Source organism: Bos indicus x Bos taurus, chromosome 7 (assembly GCF_003369695.1).
Source record: "Bos indicus x Bos taurus breed Angus x Brahman F1 hybrid chromosome 7, Bos_hybrid_MaternalHap_v2.0, whole genome shotgun sequence".
Classification (NCBI taxonomy): Eukaryota; Metazoa; Chordata; class Mammalia; order Artiodactyla; family Bovidae; genus Bos; species Bos indicus x Bos taurus.
Window position 1 is genome coordinate 61,007,613 of NC_040082.1, and position 25,041 is coordinate 61,032,653.

Consider the following 25,041-nt stretch of genomic DNA (forward strand, 5'->3'; position numbering starts at 1 on the left):
AGAACTTTGTGCTTCCACTGCTAGGGACCCAGTTCGATCCCTGGTTGGAGAACTAAGATCCCAAAAGCCGCACAGCATGGAAAAAAAAAAAAAGACAAAAATGCCTTTAAGTGATGAGATAGAAAATAAATAAAACACAGTAAGTCAGATGATAATAGGTGCAGAGGAAACAGATATAAGTGGAAGATGGGAGTGGAATGGACTTTAAAAAAAGGGTGATCTAAAAAGAAGGCTTACTAAAGAGGTAACATTTCATAAAGGAGAGGATGCTGACGATGAAGCAGGCCATGTGGTGACATGAAAAAGACAGCTCTCGGTGGAGAAAAGGATACATGTAAAGGCTCTGAAGAGAGCATGCCTAGCCATGTCCAAGGAAAAGCAAGAAGGTGGGTGTGGCCAGAGCAGAATGGAAAATGAGAGTGGTAGTTGAGGTCAGGGAAGTGAGGAGAAGCTAGGGCTGGAACAGTATAGTCCACTGAAAGGAGTCTGTTTTTATTATGAAATTGGAAGCCCTTGAAAGATTTTAGGCAACAGTGATATGATTAGATTTATATCTTAAAAGGATCATACTAACTGCTCTGTTGAAACTGACTGTAGAGTGGAAAGGGAAGAAATGGAGATTACTCCAAGAATTCAGGCAACAGAGGATGTTATCTCAGACTAGAATGGGGAAGCAGAGGAGCTGATGAGAAATGGGTGTGCTACGAATACATTTTAGCAATCAAACTGAAAAGATATGCTAACAGATTAGACACAAAGTGTGAGAGGGGAGTCCCAAATGACTCTTAAGATTTTTGGCCAAGCAATTGGAAACCAGTGATCAAGAGAGGCAAAAAATAAAGGAAATGCAAGTTTATAGGCAAAAGATTAGGAGTGTGGTCTTAGACGTGTTATGTTTGAGGTGTCTATTAGATATCCAAGAGGATGCCACATAAATGTATTGCCTACATTAAAAAAAATTAGCTATCTGTTATCATCAAGAAAATAAAGTGATTCCTGCTGATGACTGAAAAATTCCAATGTCTCAGTTTCTACTGATTTCCTAACAAGGCACAAAAGCTTTACTACTTAAAAGGATCTCAAACATTCCCCAAACTTGATATAAAGAAAGATCTTATCAATTGGGACTGATAATGTAGAGAATACAAGTCACTCTATACCCTCCAACCTAGTTATCAGATCTCTTTCTGATGGTTCTTCCATGGAAAAGCAGCAAAGGCTAGAGTTTTAGGGAGGACACTTACTGCTGAGGATGTAGAGAAGACCGGGGGAAAGGGTATGCCTGTGTCCAAGGGGGTTTGAGGAAGCTTTCCTGGCCCGGAGTGGAGGAGGTCTCGAAGGCTAGAGCCTTCAGTTTTGTTGTTGGAGGCAGTGGGACCCAGTAACAGACTGTTAAAAAGCTTTGGAGTCAACGGAGAGACCTTTGCAGTAGAGTTGAACGAATCCAGCCCAAAGGGTGAATGAGACTCTTTATTGAGCACCGACCTCAGGGACCCTGCTTCTGTAAGAACATAACCGGGAATAGCATTAGGCACAAGGAATACCCAGCAGGCAACTGCCTCCTAAAAATCAGCCAAGTAGGAAAGAAGAAAGATTCTCCCCTCTCCTGCCCCCCAAACTACATACAGCCTGTCTGGGCCAAGCCTGATGAGCTGTGACTATGGCAGGTCTCATGGCCAAGGAGAAGCTCTCCTACTTCTTCCTTTCTTTTCCAGATCTGGATTTCAAACTTCATTTTGTTCCCATTCATCTTTTGTCTCCCTCACTTTCTAAGTCAGTGTTTCTTCAAGTAAGTCTCCAGAATACCTGTATTGTAATCTCCTGGAGTGCTTGTTAAAAATGAAGATTCTCATTTAATAGTTCTGGTGGGGCACAGGAATCTTCATTTTTAACGATTCCCCAGGTGATTCTTGTGCCCATCAAAAGGCAAGTCTAGCTCTCCTGGCTAGCAATACTGGCTTAATAATAGGGCAATCTGGGAAGATTGTTAAAAACTAAATTCTGGCTAAAGAGGTTTGGGGTAGAGCCCAGGCATGTGCCTTTTTAAAAAAGCTCCACTTCTAGAAAGAAGTTGAAAGAGATTCCCTCATTTTATGTGATTGGCCAGAGAAAGCAAGCAGCATGTTTCAAAAATGTGGATTGTAATGTATGAGTTTGAAGAATTCCAGAATAACTCAAGTGTTCCACCCACCGGCAAGGCAGGGACTTGTGTTAATCTCACCTTTTGTTTCTTCTTTAGCCTTCTGAGTTGCTAAATCCGCCAACCAGTGCAGGGCAGAGGAGGGTGGGGCTGTGTCAGGGCAAGGGGGCCTGATGGCTTTTAGCTCACTATTGCTATTTGATGTCGAACTGTCTGCTTTCAGAGGCTCATCTGATCTGCTGTCAGTACTGTCGGCTTTGGGAACATGGTCTGTCTCTGGTTGTGCTCCCGGTGCAGTTCCTCCTCCGCTTGAGAAGGTGGTTTCATTTCCAGAAGAGGCACTAGGGTTTATGCTAGGAAGCTATAGCACAGAACGCCAAAATTATTAAAGTGCTGTCCTTGTGTAGAAAAAATACATTGCAAATAGTAAGGACTGCTGACACTAAATAAGTCTGGGAAAGCAATTTGGAATTGTCCCATAAACTGCTATTTCACTCACTCATTAATTTAACATGTATTTATTGAGTCCTACATGTGATAGAATCTATGCTAGGTTCTGTGGAAAGAGCAATGAACAAGACAGGGTTTTTGTTTGGCATGCCTGAGGCTCAATTTCTACAATGACAAATTGGTGGTCAGAACCTGACTGCACAAAGCTGCTCTGAGGATCAAATGAGATAGTATATGCAAAGACCTCAGCACAGTGTCTGACATACATAAATGCTCAATAAAAAGGTCATTATTCTATTGTTAAGTTTTCCAGATGATGTGTTCTAATATATCAATTCTACTGAAAATATATCTTGAGATTTCTCAGAGTTAATCCTTATACCTCTTATTGATCACATGTAGCATTCCTAGATGGAGAAGGAAATGGGAACCCACTCCAGTACTCTTGCCTGGAAAATCCCATTGATGGAGGAGCCTGGTAGGCTGCAGTCCATGGGGTTGCTAAGAGTTGGACAAGACTGAGCGACTTCACTTTCACTTTTCACCTTCATGCATCGGAGAAGGAAATGGCAACCCACTCCAGTGTTCTTGCCTGGAGAATCCCAGGGATGGGGGAGCCTGGTGGGCTGCCATCTATGGGGTCGCACAGAGTCGGACATGACTGAAGTGACTTAGCAGCAGCAGCATTCCTGGAAAGTCCTCTGAAGGTAAGCAGTGTGTTTTTTGTTTTTAAATAATGTCTTATTCTTAGTGGTCATCATCAAACTAGAATGACCTCCACCTCTGACAGAAAATGGGAAAATCACTGCCTCTCTATGAAGGCTTAGGATGGTTTCAGGGGGAATGATCCCAGATCAGCAGGCCAATATTCATGTTTCTTTCCTCAGTATCTAACATGACAAGGCAGGGTCCATGCACACAGATAAGACTGTATTCCTAGACCTTTTCTATACTCTTTATCTGCATAAAGAACCTGAGGTATAAATCCTGACAAGATGGAAAGAATCTATCTCTTTGTGCCACTTATCAACTAAGCCTGAATTGGTTTTAAAGACAAATGAAGAGAAACTCACACCAGTTAGGGGGAATTTAAATCCCTCCAGTAACTGTACGGGCTCTCTCTAGACAGGCTTCCCTATCCCCTAGTTGCCCAGGAATCCAAGAGTAGCCTGGGACAACAGAGGTGAAAATGGGACATTTCCTGGAACAAAGAACTTAAGTTTCTCTCAGTTTACCTGTGAGAAACATCACTTTTTCACACCATTTTACCTGTGACATCCCATTAGTGACAGCAGGTCTCAACACAGATTTGTTCTGCCGACTAATACAAGGGCAGTTTGCTTTAATTCCCCACTTGCCCCGGGCAGCATGTACCATGTCTCCAATATTGTAAAGAGCTGGAAAAAAGATAATTATAATAATAATCAATCTTGGAATACTTTACATTATCTCTCTCAAGCCTTACATTTCAATGAGGTAGCAGTTTGTACCCGTGATTTCTGATGATGAAACTGAGACCCAGGGAAGTTAGGTTATTTGCTTAAGTACATAAAGTTGGTAAATGAAAGTACTAAGACTTTAACCCAGGTCTATCTAGCAGTAATGTTCTGTACACATTTAACCACTGAGCTACACTCCCTCCCTCCTCTAAGTAAACATTAACAAGGTGTCCTTCAGCAGAAACGCTAAGGATAGATTCCTTAATATTCAAGCGAATATAAACGTTTTGAATGGTATACTTGAGATTTAGGTACTTTACTATAAGTTATAACCAATGTATACTTTACAGAAACATTTAACCAATGCTTAGATCAGCAGGGAGCAGGCATCTGACCACTGCACTCAGGGAGCTCTTCTGCTTGCATACACTGGGTATAAAGATACAGGGGGTGGCTCCCCAAAGTGAAGGAGACTATAGGCAGGGGATTCACCAGCTTCAGTGTGTGTGTGTTAGTGAAAGTATGGAAGCTGGAAATAGACTTTCTGGAGGAATTTCTAAAGTAAGTTGCCATATGACCATTGATTCCTACTGGTAAGCTGCCTTCTTCACGGTTTCAAGAGAAACCATGATTAGCTTCAGCTGGATTTTTTTTTTTTTTTTTTGGCTGCACCATGGGGTATATGGGATCTTAGTTTCCTGACCACGGATCGAACCCAGGGCCCCTGCATTGGAAGCATGGAGTCTTAACCACTGGACCATCAGGGAAGTCCCTCAGCTGTATTTTTATAAGCCTAAAAACAAAGGTCTTTCTGGAAGCCAGGGAACTAGCTTTTTCTTTCCTTTTTTTCTTTTTGCCATGTTACATAGTTTGGAGGATCTTAGTTCCCCAACTAGGCCTAAACCCGGGCTCTCAGCAGTGAGAGCACAAAGTCTTAATCACTGGACCACCACAGAATTCCAAGACGGGCTTTTTCTATTCTGGCCCTGCTGACCATAAGAATGTAAAATGACATCTGAAAAGCAACCAACCCCTACACCCAGCAAGGTGAGGCAAAGTATGTGCCCTGGTTGCATACAATCAATCTAACATTTCTGAAGATTCAAAGTCTCAGAGAAATCTTGTGAAGCTTAAAAACAGTCAAGCTGACATAAACCATTTTACCAAATTTTATAGTGTATAACTTATAACTTAAAAATATTTTTCTCCCACCAAATCTAAAAAAGGAATTCCTTTTACCTGTGCCAGGGATTATCTGTGTGGGCATGAGATTCTCTGGCTCATGGGACTGCCCCTTTGCACACTTCAACCAGGAGAAAACCTCTTCATCACCCATCTCTTCTGTCTCTGAAACGGAAATGAACGACTTTCCTATTTATGAGGGTCACAAGATGTATCTCTCTCAGTGAGTGAGAGTTTCAGACTCTAAAGGCCAACTTTCTCATGGGTCAAAGAAGATCACAGCTAATTTTATTTATTTTTGGTTATACAGTCTGTGGGACCTTAGTTCCCCAATCAGGGATCAAAGCCATGTCCCCTACCGTGAAAGCAGAGTCTTAACCACTGGACCACTAGGAAGTCCTTAACTTTAAAAATACTGCTTCACTGAGGTATAATTTACATAAAATTAGTTCAACAATTTAAAGTGTACACTTCAAATTCAAATATGTTTGAATTTCGACAAAGATATCTAGTTGTGGAAAACAGTGCAACGTTCAGAATTTAAAACATTCGTATTCCTTCCCAAAGCTGCCCTTAGCCCTTTGCAGTCAATACCCTTTCCTCAACGCCTGGCCATTAATGATCAAATTTCTAACACTAAAGTTTTACTTCTAGAATTTCCTATTATTGGAAACATATGGTATGTCTTCTGTCATTTGTGTTGAGATATTTTCATTTGGCATAATGATTTTGAGATTCATCCATATTGTTCCATGTATAAGTAATTCATTCCTTTTTATGTCTGAGTGATGTTCCATGGTTTGGATGTACCACATTTTGTTTACCCACTCATGAATAGTTGGACTGCTTTCAATTATTGGTGAATAGTTGGATTGTTTCCAATTATTGGCTATTATGAATAAAGTGCTACACATATTCAAGCACAAGCCTTTGTGTGGACATATTTTCATTTCCCTTATACATACTAGCAGAATGCTAGTTGATGTTTAAATTTATAAAGAAATAGATAATACTGTTTTCCAAAGTGATGGTACCAAATTGCATCCCTACCAGCAATGTTTAATAAGTTTTAGTTGCTCCATATCCTTGACAGCACTTTGCACTCTCAGTTTTAAAAATGTTATCCATCCTAGTGGGGACAGTGGTTTCTCATTATGGTTTTAATTTGCATTTTCCTAGTAAGTAATGACAGTTTTTTCCATGTGTTTTTCATTGACCTATCTTCTTTGATGACGTATCTGTTCAAATATTTTTCCCATTTAAAAACCGGGTTGTGGGGACTTCCCTGGTGGCACACTTCCAGTGCAAGGAACTTGGGTTTGATCCCTGGTCCAGGAAGATTCCAGATGTTTTTCCTTGTCTTTTTAACGTTCTGATTTTTTGGCTGTGCTGGGTCTTAGATGCTGCGTGGGCTTTTCCCTAGTCGCAGACAGTGGAGGCTACTCTCTAGTTGCAGCGTGTGGGCTTCTCGTTGCATTGGTTTCTCTTGTTGCAGAGCATGGGCTTTAGGGCACTCGGGCTTCAGTAGCTGTGGCACACAGGCTCAGCAGCTGTGGCTCCCAGGCTCTACAGCACAGGCTCAATAGCTGTGGCGCACGGGCTTAGTTGCTCCACAGTATGGGGGATTTTCCCTGACCAGAGATTGAACCCACGTCTCCTGCACTGGCTGGCAGATTCTTTCTAATTGAGCCACCAGGAAAGCCCTTACCTGTCGTTTTTTGAGATTATGTATCTATCTAGTCAGTTATTTTGGCTGTACTGGGTCTACTGTAGCAGGGGCTAGTCTTCCTTGTGGTATGTAGGCTTTTCACTGCAGTGGGGTTTCTAGTTGCAGAGCACAGGTTCTACACGCATGGGCTTCAGCAGCTGTAGCACCTGGGCTCAGTAGTTGAGGCTCACAGGCTCTAGAGTGTGGGTTCAGTAGTTGTGGCATATGGGCTTAGCTGCTCCACAGCATGTAGAATCTTCCCGAACCAGGGATTGAACCCATGTCCCCTGTGTTGGTAGGTGGATTCCTATCTACTGTACCACCAAGGAATTCCTATATTGTTATTACTTTTGCTTTAAACAATTGTTTTTTTAAAAGATTAAAAGTAAGAAGAAAGTCTTTTATGTGTACCCACATGTTTACCATGTAGCACATTCTTCATTCCTTTGCATAAATCCAAATTTCCACATTGTATCATTTTCTTCTGCCTGAGTCACTACCTTTAACTTTGCAGAATGGGTCTGCCAGTGATAGAATGATAAATTCTATCACTTTTTCCATTCCTGGAAAACGATTTCACCCTAGAAAGATACTTCCACTAGGTATGAGTTCTAGGCTAATAGGTTTATTTTTAGCACTTTAAAATGCTGTACCATTGTCTCTAGAGTATAGTTTTCTGACAAGTTAGCTATCATTCTTATCTTTGTTACATAATGTGCATCTTTTTCCTCTTGTGCTTTTCAGCTTTTCTCCTTACACACTTTTTCAGTAAGTAATTAGGACATGCTTTGGTGTGTTTTTCTTAATGTCTTTTTTATTTGAGGATTATTGTTGGACTTGTAATGTTATAGCTTTTTCATCAAATTTGGAAAAATTTTGGCTTTATTTTTTTCAATATTTTTTCTATCTCTGTTCTCCTGCCCTTTCTCTTTCTGGAACTCCACTTACTTGTTTGGGAGACTACCTACTGTATCTGGTAGTTCAACAGGGCACTCTTCAACTTATAAATTTAAGTCCTCTGTCTGTACTTAGTTTTTTATAGTTTTTATTCTATGTCTTCAAGTTCACTGTTTCTTCTGCAGTATCTAATATGCCATTAATCCTACCTAGTGTAATTTTTTTTTGAGATACTTTTCAGCTCTAGAAGCTTCATCTGGGTCTTTTACATGTCTTCTATGTTACTCATTATGTTTTCCTTTATGTCCAAGCATATTAAAAGTATTTTAACAGCTGTTTTAAGGTCCTTTTACAACTCACTGTCATTTCTGTACTTGTTCTATCGATTGTTTTCTTCCTCCCAGATTACTGGTTGTATTATACTGGTTGCATTATTCTTTTCTGTACACCAGATCTTTCTTCACCAAATGCAGAGCTTTGTGAGTTTTATGTTTCAGAGTACTGGATTTTGTATAATCCTTTAAAGAATGTTTGGTTTTACTGTAGCGTATAACTAAGCAATTTGCAGATGAATTTGATCCTTCCAAGTCGTGCTCTATACTTCATTATGGCAGCTCCAAAGCAACCTTATTCTGGGACTACGTTAGTCCTACTACAAAGGGTGTGACCCCTTTGGACTCTGTCCAATGTCTCTCCACTCTGGCTGGTGGGAATACAAATTGTGAGTTCTGTATACTATTCAGTTGATTGGCTTGAGGACAGTTTCCTCTGATGCATGTGCAGACCACTACACAATAAAAAAAAATTGAGATGATTTCTCTAGATCTGGTGTTCTTTCCGTAGCACTTCACTACACTGCCTCACTCTTCTAAGATTTTAATCTGGGTCTGAACTTGTGAGATTGCCAAACTCTATTTTAATTGCCTTTCCCTGTGGTACAGGCTAGAAACTGCCTCCAGGCAGTAAACTGGGGCAATTGTAGGACTCACCTTGTTTCTTCATTTTTCTGAGGGAATACAGACTCAAGCTGCCTGTTGTCCAATATCTGAAACTGTGAAAGTGAAAGTCGCTCAGTTGTGTCTGACTCCACAGTCCATGGAATTCTCCAGGCCAGAATACTGGAGTAGGTAGCTTTTCCCTTCTCCAGGGGATCTTCCCAACCCAGGGATCGAACCCAGGTCTCCCACACTGCAGGCAGATTATTTACCAGCTAAGCCACAAGGGAAGCCCAAGAATACTGGAGTGCGGAGCCTATCCCTTTTCCAGTGGATCTTCCCGACCCAGGAATTGAACCGGGGTCTCCTGCATTGCACTGCAGGTAGATTCTTTACCAACTAAGCTATCAGGGAAGCCCTCTGAAACCATGGTTTTGTATATTTTGTCTGATTTTCTTATTTTTTATGATAGGAGGGCAACTTCTGCAGAAGTTTATCTTTCATGGGCAAAAGTGGAAGATCTTAGCTATGTAACATGTAGTACCTACTGAATGTGTTAACCATTGGACATACATTATCTCATTTAATCCTCAAAACAATGCTGTGCGGGACATACTTCTATTATCTTTGTTTTATAGACAAGGAAATGAGTCTGAGGGGTTAAGTAACTAGCTCAAGATTACCCTAGTTGGTATGATAAGATACAGAGGTAGGATTCAGATCCCAGTAGTCTAAGCTCTAAATCACTGTTACAGTGGTTACACTGTATCATAGAAGAGGGAAGAATGATGAAGTCAAGGGGCAAGGAAGATTCTTGGCAGCTAATAAGATAAAGCAAAAAGAAAGTGAAGCAAAGGGTTTGAATAGACATTTTCCCAGGGAACATAAACATAGGGCCAAAAACCACATGAAGATTCTCAACATTAGTAGTCATCTGGGAAATGCAAATTAAAATCACACTATATACTACTTCACAGTCACTATGATGGCTATAATCAGACAGATAATAACAAGCGTTGACAAGGATGTGGAAAATTTGCAATCCTCATACATTGCGGGTGGAATTATAAAATGGTGCAGCTACTTTGGAATACAGTTTGGCAGTTTCTGAAAGGGTTAAACATAGAACTGCCATATGCCCCATCAATTCTACTATAAGGTATATATTCTCAAAAAAATGAAAACATACATCCACACAAAAACTTGTAACAAATGTTCACTATTCATAACAGCCAAAAGTAGAAACAACCCAAATGTCCATCAACTAAAGACTGGATGAAGAAGATGTAGTATATCCATACAATGGAATATTACCTGGCAATACAAGGAATGAATTATGTGGTATAACATGGATGAAACTTTGAAAGAGTATGCTAAGTTTAAGAGGCCAGTCACAGAAGGCCGTATATTGTATGATTCCATTTATATGACATGTACAGAATAGGCAAGTTGATAGAGACAGTAAGTAGACTCATGGTTACCAAGGTTTAAGGGGGGTAGGAATAGGGAGTGACTGCTACTGAATGCAAGATTCATTTTTGGAGCAATGAAAATGAAATTAGATAGTGGTGACAACTATATAAACTTGGGAATATACTAAAAACATTTGAAGTGTATACTTTAAAAGTTTTAAGCTTCTCAGTTAGGCTGGAGTATTGGCAATTTTAAGACCTCACAATGTGACAAAACATAAGCTAAAGAAGGAGCCCAAAGCCATTTTTGCTTCAGTTTCCAAGTCCACACCTCCATTGACATTTTACCTTCAGCCGTATAGGACAACATTTGCTCACCACTGCGCGGTCGGCTTTTCCTGAGCCTGTAACAGTCAAGGCAGACCCCAAATCCGCATTTGCGACAAACCCAGTGGATGTTGAAGAGGGTTGTTTCACATACATCACACATCTCCCGTACACCTCGGACCGCTCGCTTCCATGCCACTTTCTCTGGTGGAAAAAGGAAGAGGAATACTGTTGGCATTGATCATCCTGAGCGAGAGCAAAAGATCCCAGATCCACTGATTCCCATTCAAGCATTTTGTCTAGCAATTAAACTCAAAGATTCATGAAGTTCATATTTCTATAATTGTAAGAGAAACAAAATACATGGAATTTCTAATATTTCTGAACAAGTGTCAGTGAGAATGAATGCCATATGTTGTCACTTAAGATACTATAAAATTTTCAAATTGAGGAAGCTTGAAATAAGAAGATTTTTCTCTTAAAGTATAGGGCATAATTTTATAGTACAATATTCCTTGGTCTAGAAATAGGGTATAGTATCTCACAGACATGGAAATACCATAAATGTATGAATAACATGGCTTTAAGGTATGAAACACAACAACCAGTAGCACTTAATCTATTCACAAACCATAAAGTACTTACTGACACAAATTAGTTCAAAGCGAAGAAAATATTCAGAGTGAACCAAACCCAAATAGGGATCAAAATGCAAATTATGGCAACTGTGCTACAAAAATGAAAGACAAATAGGGAAGGAAATTTTAGTCTGTTAAATGCCAAAGACGGAAAGACTGAGGACTGCTAGACACAGGTACTGCTTTAGCTATTCAATTTACTTCATATAGAAGTTTTAGCAGGCTTAATTCATCCATAGAAAATGTTATCTGCCACTCATTCCACACTTCACTTGAAGCAAAAGAAAATGAGTTTCCAATTAGAACTGCCTAGAAGACAAGCAAGAGGGGGCCTTACGGTGTGGCTCCACCATCATCATGGCCTCCTTCTCAGACATCACAAGTTGGCAGAACTGGTCTCCAACATTGGCCAGAATGTATTTTGAGGTTTCTAGGTCTATTCCTTCTGCTAGGGAGGAAGAGGGAATCCACAGGTTCATGGCATCAGGGTCACTTTGCTGGGGACTCAGAAACCCTTCCACTCGGAGTACCCCTTTTCGAGTGAAGATCAACCTGAGATAGGAGGATACACAGTCAAATACATAGTACATAGCAGCAACCATGCAAACCAACACCCACTTAAAAATCCTACGACCTAAAAGAAATTGAGACTTAATAGGAATCAGGCGGAGTTAAGAACTTGTACCATATTCGACCAACACAGTATGCACTAATAGAAAGGCTTATTGTTAACACTTATTAGATCCAGGTTCTTTGAAGAGCTGAATACCACTTTCTCTAACCAGTTATTCCATACCAGCAACCACACCAGTAAATGTGACCAGAGAAAAATACAGATCTGTGCTCAATGTCACACTTGAAATGCCTGTTGACTTACATCAGGTGAGCCTTTAATGCTTGTTTAATATCTTCTTTCTTTTCAAAACTCCAGTATTATTTTCCCCACGAGGACCTTGCTAATTATTTCACTCAAAAATTCCTGCAAGGAGCCAGAAGAGAGAATTCCCACAAGCTCCCACCATACTATCACACATTGCTATACCTGCCCCCATGTACTCCATCTCGTCTTCTGCTACTATGGATGAACTAGCTCCCAGTGAAGACCAATCTCTCCACCTTTGCTCTACACCTCATCCTCTTGCATAGGCATCCCTTCACTAATTCTCTGTTCTACATCTATTTTCCTCTCTTTTTGTCATTGTTCAGTTGCTTAGGCGTGTCCCACTCTTTGTGACCTGATGGACTGCAGCACGCCAGGCTTCCCTGTCCTTCACTGTCTTCCTGGAGTTTGCTCAAAGTTATGTGCATTGAATCGGGGATTTTCCTCTCTACTGAATCACTCTTGTCAGTATTTGAATATGCTATCTCAGTCCCCTTGATCCCACATCCTCCTTCATTTATCTGTTCGTAAGAGCAAAGTTTCTTAAGAGATTTGTCTATACTGATAGTTACCAGTTCCTTTCTCTTTTATTTTCTCTTAAACCACAACATTCAGAAGTTCTCTTATCAATCTACCAAAACTTTATTTTGGCTGTGCTGTGTGGCATATGACATCTTGACTTCCTGACCAGGGATGGAACCCACATGCCCTGCAGTGGAAGCATGAGTCTTCCACTGGACTGTAAGGGAAGTCCCAAAACTGTTTTTGACAAGGTCATTCCCTCCTGTTAAATCCAAAGGTCATTTTTTGTCCTTAACTGACCACACCCAATCACCAGCATTTGCCAGAGTTCATTATTCCTTCCTAGAAACACATTCTTCAGTTGTCTTCCAGAACACCTCACTGGCTGTTTCTTCTCAGTCTCCTTTACTAGTTCTTCCTCATCCTGATTTCCCTGGTAGCTCAGACGGTAAAGATTCTGCCTGCAATGCAGGAGACCTGGGTTTGATCCCTGGGTTGGGAAGATCCCCTGGAGAAGGAAATGGCAACCCACTCCAGTATTCTTGCCTGGAGAATTCCATGGACAGAGGAGCCTGGTAGGCTACAGTCCATGGGATCGCAAAGAGTTGGACACGACTGAGTGACTTCACTTTACTTCCTCATCCTGAAACAGGAGGGAAGAGAGAGGGCACAGACTTTAAAAGAATGACATAGCCCAAGGACACGACATAAACTGATTAGAACAAACAGGTCCAAGATGTCAGAGTGACTTCCACTAGACCTTTGAGCCCCACTCCAGTACTCTTGCCTGGAAAATCCCATGGATGGAGGAGCCTGGAAGGCTGCAGTCCATGGGGTTGCTGAGGGTCGGACACGACTGAGCAACTTCACTTTCACTTTTCACTTTCATGCATTGGAGAAGGAAATGGCAACCCACTCCAGTGTTCTTCCCTGGAGAATCCCAGGGACAGGGAAGCCTGGTGGGCTGCCGTCTATGGGGTCGCACAGAGTTGGACACAACTGAAGCGACTTAGCATAGCATAACATAGCATACACTCATCATAATACATCAGCAAAGTAAATTGCCACACCCACTTGTGCCATCACAGTTCTGAGGCCAACCATCAAAGACCAAAAAGAGGGCAGTGGCCCAACTCCTGGAAATCCTTGCCCTTTCCCAGGATGACAGAGGATGAGACGGTTGGATGGCATCATAGACTCAATGGACATGAATTTGAGCAAGCTCTGGGAGTTGGTGATGGACAGGAAAGCCTGGCATGCTGTAGTCCATGGGGTCACGACTGAGTGACTGAACTGAACTGAATTTCCCAAAATAGCTGGAATAATCCCATTCATTGTTGTTGGTCAGTTGCTAAGTCATGCCCAACTCTTTAGGGCCCCATGGCGTCACCACATGTGGGATCTTAGTTCCCCAACCAGGGATTGAACCTGTGCCCCCTGCAGGGGAAGTGCAGAGTCCTAAACACTGGACTGCCAAGGAAGTCTCCCATCAAGTCATCCTATTTATATTGTAGCCTCTCTAGCCTCTCCACATATCAATCCTCTTTCCCTTATCTTCCTCATAGTTAAACTTGTTTTTCTTATTTATTATCTGCATCCCTTACAAGCCTCTGGAGGGCTGGAATTCGATGGTTTTGTGTACTGTTTAATCTGCAATGCCCACAACAATGGCTGGCACATATTAAATTTTCAATACATGTTTGCTGAGTAAGCGAATCCATGCCACATGGAAAAACCACTTGGATTTCTTTATTTAAAAAACTAAGGACTCTTGAATGATTTATTAGAAGAAATTCCTCTTCTAAGTTTATCAAGCAGAAGCAAAGTGAGTAAATAGCTATTGTTTGGTAAAAGCAAGGGACATTTCAAGGATTTTCAACAGTTATCCCTATTTTAAAGAAGGTTCACATTATCTCCTAATCTTACTTCCCCTTCTTTCTTAGGGGACTTAAATTACTCTAGCACTAAAGAGGAGTAACTGGTTAAGCAAATCTGTAATACAAAATGGCATCCTTCTGCTCACATCACTGGTTTCAAATGGAATTCAAGTTAGGAATAAGAACACAGTTCAGGGGGCAGCAGGTGAGACTGTTAAATTTAAATTCTCTTAAGGACGAAGTCATGTATCATTTCACAACCTGAATAACTAATGGGATGGCAGAACCTTAGCACAGACTCTGAGAGCAAGGGAGTTTAGGAAAACAAGAAAAAGATGCTGAAATATGTTTACCGATTCAGAGAAAGAGTGGAAGTTATGAATCACTAAGGAAACTGGGAAGGAGATGAAGAGAGGAGTTTGGGTACCTCCGGAAGTGAAAGAAGCGGCAGGCCACAGTGGAATCATCTTGCTCCTGCTCCTTAAACTTCCGATACCGCTCCAGGCGGCACTCACGACACTTGTGCAGGTGAGGGGCTACATTGATGCAAGACCCATCCTGCAGGAAGGGCTCTCCGGACTGCTTCAGCTTCTTTACTTTGCTCACATCTTTCAGCACTGACTGGCCCACTGTGAGAAGGCAGAGCGAGAAATGGTTGGTCATGAAAGGTTTAAAAGAGATGCAAAAACATAATCCTCCTGAGGACAGACATTGTCCTGACCTGAGTCACTTCTCCTTGCACTGGATGGGCATGAGCCCATCAGGTCCATCCTTGGCAGAAAAGGAGCAGAGGGAACAAAGAGGCTTCAACTGGGAAATAAAAACCATGGAGAATTTGTGGGAAGTACCCCATGACAATGAAACAACTCTGAGTATGGGTGAGGAAAACTCAAGAAGGCAGAAGGTAGCTTCTTGCCACCAGCCCCTCAGGATATGACTGTTCTACTAATCAAGAACTCTTGGTGCTTCTATGGGAAACCAAATCCTAATGAGAATGGTGACTTGCCATTTTCTTAGACACTTGTCTTTACACAATTTCAGACCATAACCTCACTCCACAGGAGTTAACGGCTTTTGAAAGACGTTTAAAATCATAAATATGTGACTTTTTATGAGAGGAGCAAACTGAGGAGCGGTTCTCTTGCTTCATCAACTCTACTAAAGGCTGCTATGTGAGAATAAAGATAGTACTGAGTAACTCCCCTAAGTTCATTAAAGGGGAAGGACCAAAGGCAGGAGAAATACACTAAGGGAGGAAAGAGTTCCTGACCAAAATTAACAGACTATCAAGACTTTGTGGGATTATCATTAACAGGACAGATCTCTCTCTTACAGTGCTGGTTTAGATCAACCCTGCCTTGAACCAGATGAGTTGATGAGGGATCCCTACTGCACCCTTTGGACTATGTAATTCTATGAGATTATAGGACTTTCCATCAAAAAGAGGGCCTCTGCTGCCCAAGAGCACAGCAAGCATTTGAGGCAAGTGCCAGAGCCAGGCCCATGGATAATCTCAGCAGGATCACCTTTCAAGGGAGCAGTCCGAGGCCGGCCCTTGGGGGCCTGCTTCCCTTTGCCTTTTCCCAGCAACAGCTCAGCACTGCGTTCCCCATTGGGGCCCAGCTTCCCCATCAGGTGTTCCGGAATCCCCTTTAGACCGGTCTTGGCTTGGAGCTGCTCCTCAGAGTCGCTTAAATCTGACAGGTCACTATTGGTACTGGAGTCTGAGTCCTGTCTGCAAGCCAAGCTTCGCTCATCCAGTGAGAACCTTTTCACAGCTTCAAAAGGAGCTTTGTTCTCCTGTGAAAAATCTGCTGGGGAGGACAGAAAGCTGCCTGAGTGCCTGCCAAAGACGTTACTAAAGGTTTTAAGGAGAGGATTGTCCTGCTGCCCAGGCCCCACAGTTGGCCTCTCCTCTGTGGGGCTGGAGGAGAGAGTAGGCATCTCAATGGGCTGGGTGAGGCCGCTGGTGGGTGAACTGGAGCGGCCATTCCCCATGGCAGAGAGGCTTGGCCCCCCAGTGGTAAGAGCTGAGCCCAGAACACCAGACACCAGTTTGGAGGAGTCAGTTGTGATGAAGAGGGTTTTCTTCTTTGCTAAAGATGCTGAATCTGTAGAGGAGTGAGACTCGGGCCAGCTGGGTGCTGCCTTGGAGGTGACAGTGGTAGCAGAGGAAGAGCTACCTGATGCCTGAGATGCAAAGCTGCTGAAAGGACTGTGTTCAACTTTCTCCACAAATGCCAAGAAAGGGTTAGAAGGCTCTTCTCGGGACAGTTTAGGGGGCTGTAAAAATAGATTTTCATGACTGTCTGGGGTGCGGGCATTTAGGAGGCTCCGTGGGAAGGCTGGCGTGAGGGTGGGCATGGACTCTGCAGGCACTTTCCGATCCACAGAGCTGCCAGCCTTAGAGCCTGATTTAGTGTCTGCTCCAAGAGTGGATCTTCCTTTACAGAGGCTCTCAAGGCTTTGTTTAAATGAGTCTCGACTGGAGGAATCATCAGCCAAATTCTCTGAAACGGTAGTGAAGTAGTTACTGGTGGGTAAAGTTTGGGACATGCATTGAAAAAACAAGTTTTTGGAGAGATCAGAGTCTTTCTGAGACTCTGGTGCTGGGCTACAGCCAAAAGAGAAGCCCAAAGGTTTGTTCTCTGTGGCAAGAACCCCATTGGACTGGCTCCTTCCACTTCCAAAAGTCAAAGCTTGTGATGAACCCGGGAGTGATGCTCCAAATCCAGAAGAGGCCAGGACAGAATTCCTTGAATTCTGAAAAGAAGATAGCCAGAGTTAGTGATGCTGGCTTCCTTGACAATCTTTTGATACCTTCTTGGACCTAGGCTAACATTTCTTATGGGTCAATCAATTTTTCTCCTCTACAATTCCAGGAAAACTGCTCTTATAACTGTTACTTTGCCAGGAAAGAAAACTGCCACAGACAACACAGAGGGGTCTTTAGCAAGGTGAGACAGAGATGGCAGGATGAAATGATACCCTTGGTTGTTAGCCAACTGACTGTCAAAGCACCAGGAGGCTGTGTAGGCTTCTAAGTTATCTATTTAGAAATGAAGACTCTGTCAGGGAACTGAAGAAAAGGGTTCCTGAATGTAAATGAGCTTTTAGTCTGAAATAGAGTGAAATATTACTAGTGACCCTGTAATATTAATTTACCTCAAAGACCTTAGGGGCTATGGTTAAAGTTTTGGTTGAGTTAAGTCATTGCAAATTGCCCACTCTTACAAAAGTGACTTCAGCCCTATGAAAAGCTCATTGTACATTAAAGAAAAGTATCTTTGTCTGAAAATCGCTAAGATGGACCCAAATCAACGTATAAGCTGAATTATCTGTTTCTCTTAAAGTTAGATCTAAAGGTGCTAAATTAAAGAGGCATACCAGTTACTGAACACTTCTGTTATCATGATTTAACAAGTCTCCAAAGTGGAAAACTGTAGATACTGATAACACCCACCAACAAAAGTACTCAGCATAACAAACTGGAGAATGAAAAAAAAATTCTTTTTTTATACCTTAAAAATGCTAACTTCTGCAATTGGATAAAGAAGGATGTGTACATAAAGAGGGGTTAGAATCACTTTCATATACTATATCACATACTCATATATGTGGATAATACAGAGAAATATCCATAGGTAGGTATAAGTACTTACATAATACTTATATTCACTTTAAAGTATTAGAAATAAAAATTATTTCATGACCGCTTAATAGATATGGAGTTTCTCTTGGGGAAGAAGAAAATTTCTTTATGTGAGTAGTGATGGTTGCATAACATTGTGAATATATAAATGCCATGATACTGTACACCACAAATTGTATAAATAGTAAATTTTATGTGTTAACTTAATTTTTAGAAATGTAACGTATATCAGATAAATGAAAGGGTGTTGTTAAAAAAAAGCGGGGTGGAGGATCTCTTTAACTATGGATCTCTTTAACAGTGGATCTCTTTAACTATGTAAGAGGAGTCTACATTAGGACTTTCTTTGAGGGTGGCCAAGAGGCATGAGAGCCAGGCAGGCCTTCTATGGCTTGCCTCCAGGTGACATCTGCTACAGAGACCAGTTCAGGGCATTTCAATAACTTAGTTCATTCTCCTTTTTTCTTTTCCTTCCCATTAACCAAAAACCACTGACTTAAAATTCCTCCAAATAAAAAGAAGAGAATAGACAGACACAGCACTGATGCTATGCTGTTGTTTCACTGGCTGGATCTGGCCAGGTCCCTCGACACCTGCGTGACTGCAAGGAATGAGCATAAGGATCTCAGGTTTCGCTACTAAAGTTACCCTCTAAAAATAAACACACACATGGACTTCCCTGGTGGCTGAGTGGTAGAGAATCCTCCTGCCAGTGCAGGAGACATGGCTTCCATCTCTAATCCAGGAGGATCCCACATGGCCGTGGAGCAACTAAGCCTGTGCATCACAACAACTGAGCCTGTGCTCTAGACCCCAGAAGCAGAAACTGCTGAGCCCATGTGCCTCAACTACTGAAGTCTGAGCACCTAGAACCCATACTCTGCAACCAGAGAAGTCACCACAGTAAGAAGCCCTTGCACTGCAACTAGAGGAAAAGACAAGGCAGCAACGAAGACCCGCACAGCCAAAAATATTAAATAATAAATAAAATTATATAAAAAATACACACATGAATGAAAAATAATTGGATGCTCTTTCATTTTCCTACAACTGATTAAATTTCAAATCCTTTTCTTATAAGAAAGTGATGACAAACTGATTTCAACACAATTTTCAGAGCAGGAAGTTTCCTGGGGGGGTGTGTCCCTGGTTCATGATGGAAATATCCATTTCTGTACTTTTAAATCATATCCCAAGAGAATACCTAGGCTAACCCACTAGTAAAGTTACTGATACAATCACAGAAATTTCTCAAACCTGTTTGGAAAATGCCCTCTGAATCCGCACTTCATCTATTCAGCTTTGCTACTCCAAGAACAACAGTATTCAGTGGATCTCTTCATGAAGCATGTAATACTTGCTCTGTTTTGTAATCCCCATTTACATCTATTCTGCCTTTGACATGGATTTAATTTTAATCAATTTGGGCAATATGATGACTTAAACAGAGAAGAAATCCACATAAGATCCCCACCTAGTTCTCTTGGGAATGCTGGTAAACTAACAGAGAACAAATCATGAAGAGTGTAAACTTTGCATTTACAGGCCTTCTCTTCTTCTGCCTTGGCACTTCACTTCCCTCCCCATCCCTGCACACTAGAGATTAACAAACTGGATCTTCTATGAAGGGGAAGAAATCAGATGAAATGTACATGCCATGTTTTATATGACACTGTTATAAAACAATTCCATTTTAGGATGTGAGCTCCTTCAAATAGGATTTCAATTCTCTGTTTATAATATACAGTACTTAGCACACAGTAGTTTCTTATACATAATTTATAAAAGTCACTTAGTATTTTATTTGTATTTCATATTCCAGTTTGAATTAATAGCCAATTTGAAAAGAAAATATGACCAGCATCATTAATCATACTTTGGTGACCAAAATAAGAGCCAAGACTATAAGAACTGATTTTGATACTGTTTCAGATTTGACTGGGGAGCCAACTTGATGTTAACTTTATTTAACAAAAGTTGCATTTCAGCAACAATATATGCATATCAGATAAAGAACCTAGCAAGCTGGATACTACCACAATTAATTCCATCAAAATTTCCAGGTAAGGCTTAAAAGATTAAGAGGGGGGAAAAAAAAACCTTCTATGGTCATATCAAAGTGGCCCAGCCTCAAAGGAAAATATAGAAAATGATGAACTGAAAATGGGTTGGTAATAGTAGCTTTTACATAGCCCTAATTATAGTGTTCACTGTTTCCAACACTATAATTCATTAACCTTGCTTCACAAAGGCCTGGTGGAGGCTAAACCACTACACGAACTAAATAGATAGCCGAGTTTAAAAGATTCCCCATTAGATCTATTTTAACGACACATTAAATTGGATTGTGTAATCAAGTTTTGATTAGCCCAACTGTTAGGTGACTTTTAAGAGCTGAGAAAGTTTTAAGAATATACACATTTATCCAACAAGCAGTAAAGGACTATCCACAGAATACAATTTAAACACATCTCAGAAATACTCCTTCCCTATGGCATCTGAGATGCTTTTTAATGTGTTAAGAACAAAGTAGGGTGAAAGTGTGAACCCACATCTTGCAAATCTGCCCCTGAAACAACTCACCTCTCCTGGGGCCTGCGACCAGCTGCCTTTCTGTTTTTCCGGCCCAGTCCCTGTTGCAAGGCCAGTGTCTGAGATCCTCACCGTGGTTGGGGTGGAGCTGGCGGTAGTGACCACAGCTGCTGAAGCCACCATACACTGGCCAACTTGTTCCAGTGTTTTTCCTGCCTCTTTATTTTCGGCTCCACCCACCTCTGGGGCCAAAGGTGTCTGACCTGTGGCTGCAGAATACGGAGTGAAAGGTAGAGGTGTGTCCCCACCCACAGGCTCATCCTGCACCACCAGAGTCCTGCCGTTTTCTTTGGTGTAAGTGGCAAAGCGAATGCTGCGGTTAATCTGGGGGACAAATGTAGTCGGTGGCTGCTTGGTTCTCTGATCCAGCCCTGGCTCTCCACTGGCATTCCCTCCTTTCCAGGGCCCTCGGCTTGCCTCGCCTCCATCGCTCCCATTACTGTCTACTTCACCCCTGTCTCCTTTCAATTTCTTTGATGCAGGGTCACACCCAGAGTCCGAAGCACTTTTCCTCCTCCGGCCATCTTTCCCCTCTATGCTCTCTCTCTTCTTCTTTCCTTTGGAAGATTTTACTGCTTTTAACGTACCCCCCTACAAAACAAAATTCAAAAAAGATTTATTACAAGGGACTTTCCATCCTGTGAAAACCATAAACCATTAGCTCTTTCCCATCTCTAGAAGCAGACAATCAAAGCTGGGACAGATTGCCAAATTCCAATGCCAGCTCTAAGACATACCCTTTGTTAAAAAGCTCCTATCTTCCTGTGATTCAATTTACACACACATATTCAAGATAACAGTTACTAGAGGTTAACTCACTTCACAAAACCTCCCTTAAATGAAACGTACTCCTTTCTTAAATGGACTTTTTTCAGGATTTTAGAAATTTGTGGAATATCTTTTATAAAATGGACTGATAAAGCTAGTCTGGGAACTTATTTGCCCCTTGGTGAAAAAAAAAAAAAATCTGCTTTATTTTATATTTATCTCCTTGTTTGATAGAAACTGGCAAGTATTGAAATATAAAATCTCCTCTATCCAGAAGTCACTAAAAACTGGTGACAACTTAACAATAGGAAAAGGAACATTTATGAGTCTGTGACCAGAGGAAAAGTGAGTCCAACAGAGACAGGTTTGAGTTGCTCTTATGGACACTATAAAGAACACAAATAATTTCCAGATCTTATTTCAAAGCATTAGATACAAACAGGGGGGAAAACTAAAAAGTCAGGGTACCATAACCAAAAACTCAAATCTCTTAGCTCTTTTAGTAATTCCATCCTATCTCAGGAAATCTTATTTAGCCTTATTTGAAAGGTCAGTAACCTTAAAAGACACAGAATTAAAAGGGGGAAATTCCTATCCCTGAGTGAAAACTCTTTCCCTGAGAAGGACAAGAGGACAGGGGATTGGGACACAGTTAACACTCTCTTAGGCAACTTATACCTGGAACATTCTTAGACTGATATCCTATTATTTCTTTTTAGCTGCATTTAGCTAACTTTCAGATAGTTTCATTTAGATAATGTGCTGGGGTGGCAATAAGCTAGTGACATAGTTATTTGGCTGTTATTATTTACCAGCTTGATTAATCGACTCTCACTGCCCTTGAATACATATAGATTCTTGGTGCAGATGTGTATCTTTGTGTAATCAATCATTATTATAGCTCTTATAACTGAATTTTTTTCAAATTTTTCATTTCTTCTTGCCAGTTTTCTCTTCTTTTTTTTCTGCCTTCCTTTTTTTCCCCTTAATTTCCTTCTGAAAACCTTAACCAAAGCTCAAGATTTACTTGTTTCTCCCATACTTTTGGTAATATTAATCTAAGTTTCTAAATCTTTCATTTAAGAACTGTTTTTGTTTGTTAAGAATTATTTTCATTTGATCATTTAAAAATCTTTTTACCCCTTCTTCAACCTCTATCATCACTCAGTTTTCAGTGCTGTGAAGTATTTAAGTACGATCACTGAAATCTCTCCTTTCTTGCTCACTCTTTCCAAGGAAATGAGGTGACCATGGATCTCTAAGAAGCGTTACTGTAAAACTTGGCAGATCTGACAATAATTGTATTTTGCTAGCTAAGACGAGAGTCACACCATGGCAAAGCTGAAAAAAGAAGAATCAACGTCTGTTGCTGAAAGCCAAAGATCTCACCTTTAACTCATTTAGCCAACTTACAGAGCCTGGCTCACAGCAATTTCCCTGAGCAACAACATATAAGTATGTCCTACTTATGGTGAGCTACTCACATGTGAGTAGATTAGGACACTGAGAACAGTAATCTCTAGCTATACCTGGCACAATCTAAATGTACCTAGCATATAATAGGTGCTTAAAGAACAAATGAAATGAGGAAGGAAATAAAAAAGGGACCCAACACAGCATCAAAGTAACAAGTGTTTTTCAGCCACGTAAACACAGTCAAGAGACTTATCCTATTTGTAATAATATAATATGTAGTAAAGAACTATTAAATTTTACCCTGACTCTTCTTTTCCTACCCTAATCTTGTTTTATCAAGCCAAAATGACTGGATAAAGAAGAGGAAGAATTGTATACCCAGCATGAGCAGCCAAGAGAGCAATACAAACACAGGTGCTAAGAAAACTATGAAGAATATGTGGACAGATGGCCGTCCAAGTCAATGTCCTACTGAAGGAAATTCATACAGGATTCCTTAATTGGTTCAGGCACTGGTTTATAATGTGTCTTTTGATGGGTTATGATAATTCTGAATGAACCAAGAGTTGGTCTGATTCACAGAAACTATGGAATAATCCACTGTGTGCTGAGCACTGAACTAGGCACTACTTTAGTTTGAACTCTTCTTGGGATACGAAATTTCAGATTTCCTTGGAGCTCACTACCACCTAATGGAAAGAAAAAGAGGATGTAGTTTCTTCTCCATTTCTTATTACTGGGTAGGTCATGAATATTACTACTACTTATTACAGCTTTGTCTATTGTTATCTTTCAAATATACCTGTCCTAAAAAAATGTAAGAAAAAAGTAGGCCATTTTAAAACAGTTAGGCAACATAGCCATGATGAAAAGGGTTTGCTCAGACTAGGTCTCTTTCTTGAGATTACCCTCCCTCAACTAGACAAGACTGTGGTGAGAGCAAGAAATGTACAGTGGTCAGAGCTTGAAACCCAAAGCTATTAACATGGATAACACAAACATAATGAAGTCTATGTAACAAGATAATGCAAGCTCATGAGTCTGCTTAGAGACTCACTCCATTACTGTACCTCGCTCTGAGGCGCCGAATTATCCACGAGCATCACATGGATCAGTCTGGGATCTACGGACTTGATCTCACCACTCTATAGAAGGAGGGGGATAGAAATAAGAAAAAAGGAGGAGAAAGATTCAATGCCTGCCCACCAAAGACACAATTATGTATTTTTTCTTATGTAATCTATGCAATTATCTCTATTTGTTTCTACTTCCCTGCTAGAATAAAAGCTCCATGAATAGGGATCTCTATTATTTAATTCACTGCCGGAATAACAACATTTGAAACAAGGTCTAGCATATGGTAAGCACTCAAATATTTGTTAAATGAATGAATGAAAAAATTGAGTTCAATGCCCAAGTGTCTCTTTTAGGGTTACTAATTTCAAATTCTGCATCTCTAAAACCTTCCTATTCTGTAATTAAAAAAACAAAACAAAAAAAGTGAACTTCCCTGGTGGCTCAGTGGTGAAGAATCCACCTGCCAATGCAGGAGACATGGGTTTGATCCCTGGTCCAGGAAGATCCTATATGCTGTGGTAACTAAGTCTGTGAGCTACAATTGCTGAGCCTGTGCTCTAGAGCCCAGGACACACAACTACTGAGCCCACGTGCTTAAATTATTGAAGCCCTGCCAGTGTCAGAGCCAGAGCTCTGCAACAAGAGAAGCCACCACAATGAGAAGCCTGCATACTGCAATTAGAGAGTAGCCCACAGACCCTGCAGCAACGAAGACCCAGAAGAGCCGAACTAAATATAAATAAAGAATAAAATTTAAAAGAAAAAAGAAACCTTCAGAAAAAAACTAAAGGTTTCGGCAGGGGCCAATTTGACAGATACTGTCAGATTTAATGTATACATCCTTTGACCTGGCAATTACACACTTGGGAATTTATTTCAGTAAATAAATAATGTGAAAAATGTATAATGATATATGCTCAAGGATATTCACTGAAGCATTATTTGTATTAGTAAAATACTGGAAATGATTTTTAAATGTCCATCAATTTTAAATTAAATTAGTTATACTACATCAATTCAGTGGATAGTATGCATCTGATTTTAAAGGATGAAGTATATTTCTATATATATTTATAGAGAATGATGCTAATTTAAAATTAAGTTAAAAACATAAATCAAAGAACTATGT

The 25,041-nt window shown here is 40.8% G+C and overlaps 1 protein-coding gene across 4 annotated transcripts in view; it reads right to left on the reverse strand.

Moving 5' to 3' along the window:
• Window positions 1–25,041, reverse strand: part of KDM3B (lysine demethylase 3B) — a 57,591-nt gene that overhangs the window by 13,068 nt on the left and 19,482 nt on the right. Inside the window, exons 6-15 of one of the 4 annotated variants that reach the window (XM_027546363.1) lie at window positions 23,906–23,980; window positions 20,643–21,242; window positions 15,934–17,170; window positions 14,835–15,036; window positions 11,466–11,680; window positions 10,542–10,694; window positions 5,269–5,376; window positions 3,860–3,987; window positions 2,222–2,501; window positions 1,245–1,501 (exon numbers count right to left, since the gene is read on the reverse strand). In XM_027546363.1, the coding sequence (XP_027402164.1) occupies window positions 1,245–1,501; window positions 2,222–2,501; window positions 3,860–3,987; window positions 5,269–5,376; window positions 10,542–10,694; window positions 11,466–11,680; window positions 14,835–15,036; window positions 15,934–17,170; window positions 20,643–21,242; window positions 23,906–23,980 (3,255 nt within the window). Of the gene's footprint in view, window positions 1–1,244; window positions 1,502–2,221; window positions 2,502–3,859; window positions 3,988–5,268; window positions 5,377–10,511; window positions 10,695–11,465; window positions 11,681–14,834; window positions 15,037–15,933; window positions 17,171–20,642; window positions 21,243–23,905; window positions 23,981–25,041 lie in introns of all 4 variants that reach the window. The other 3 variants (XM_027546362.1, XM_027546365.1, XM_027546364.1) reach the window with 3 other exon arrangements.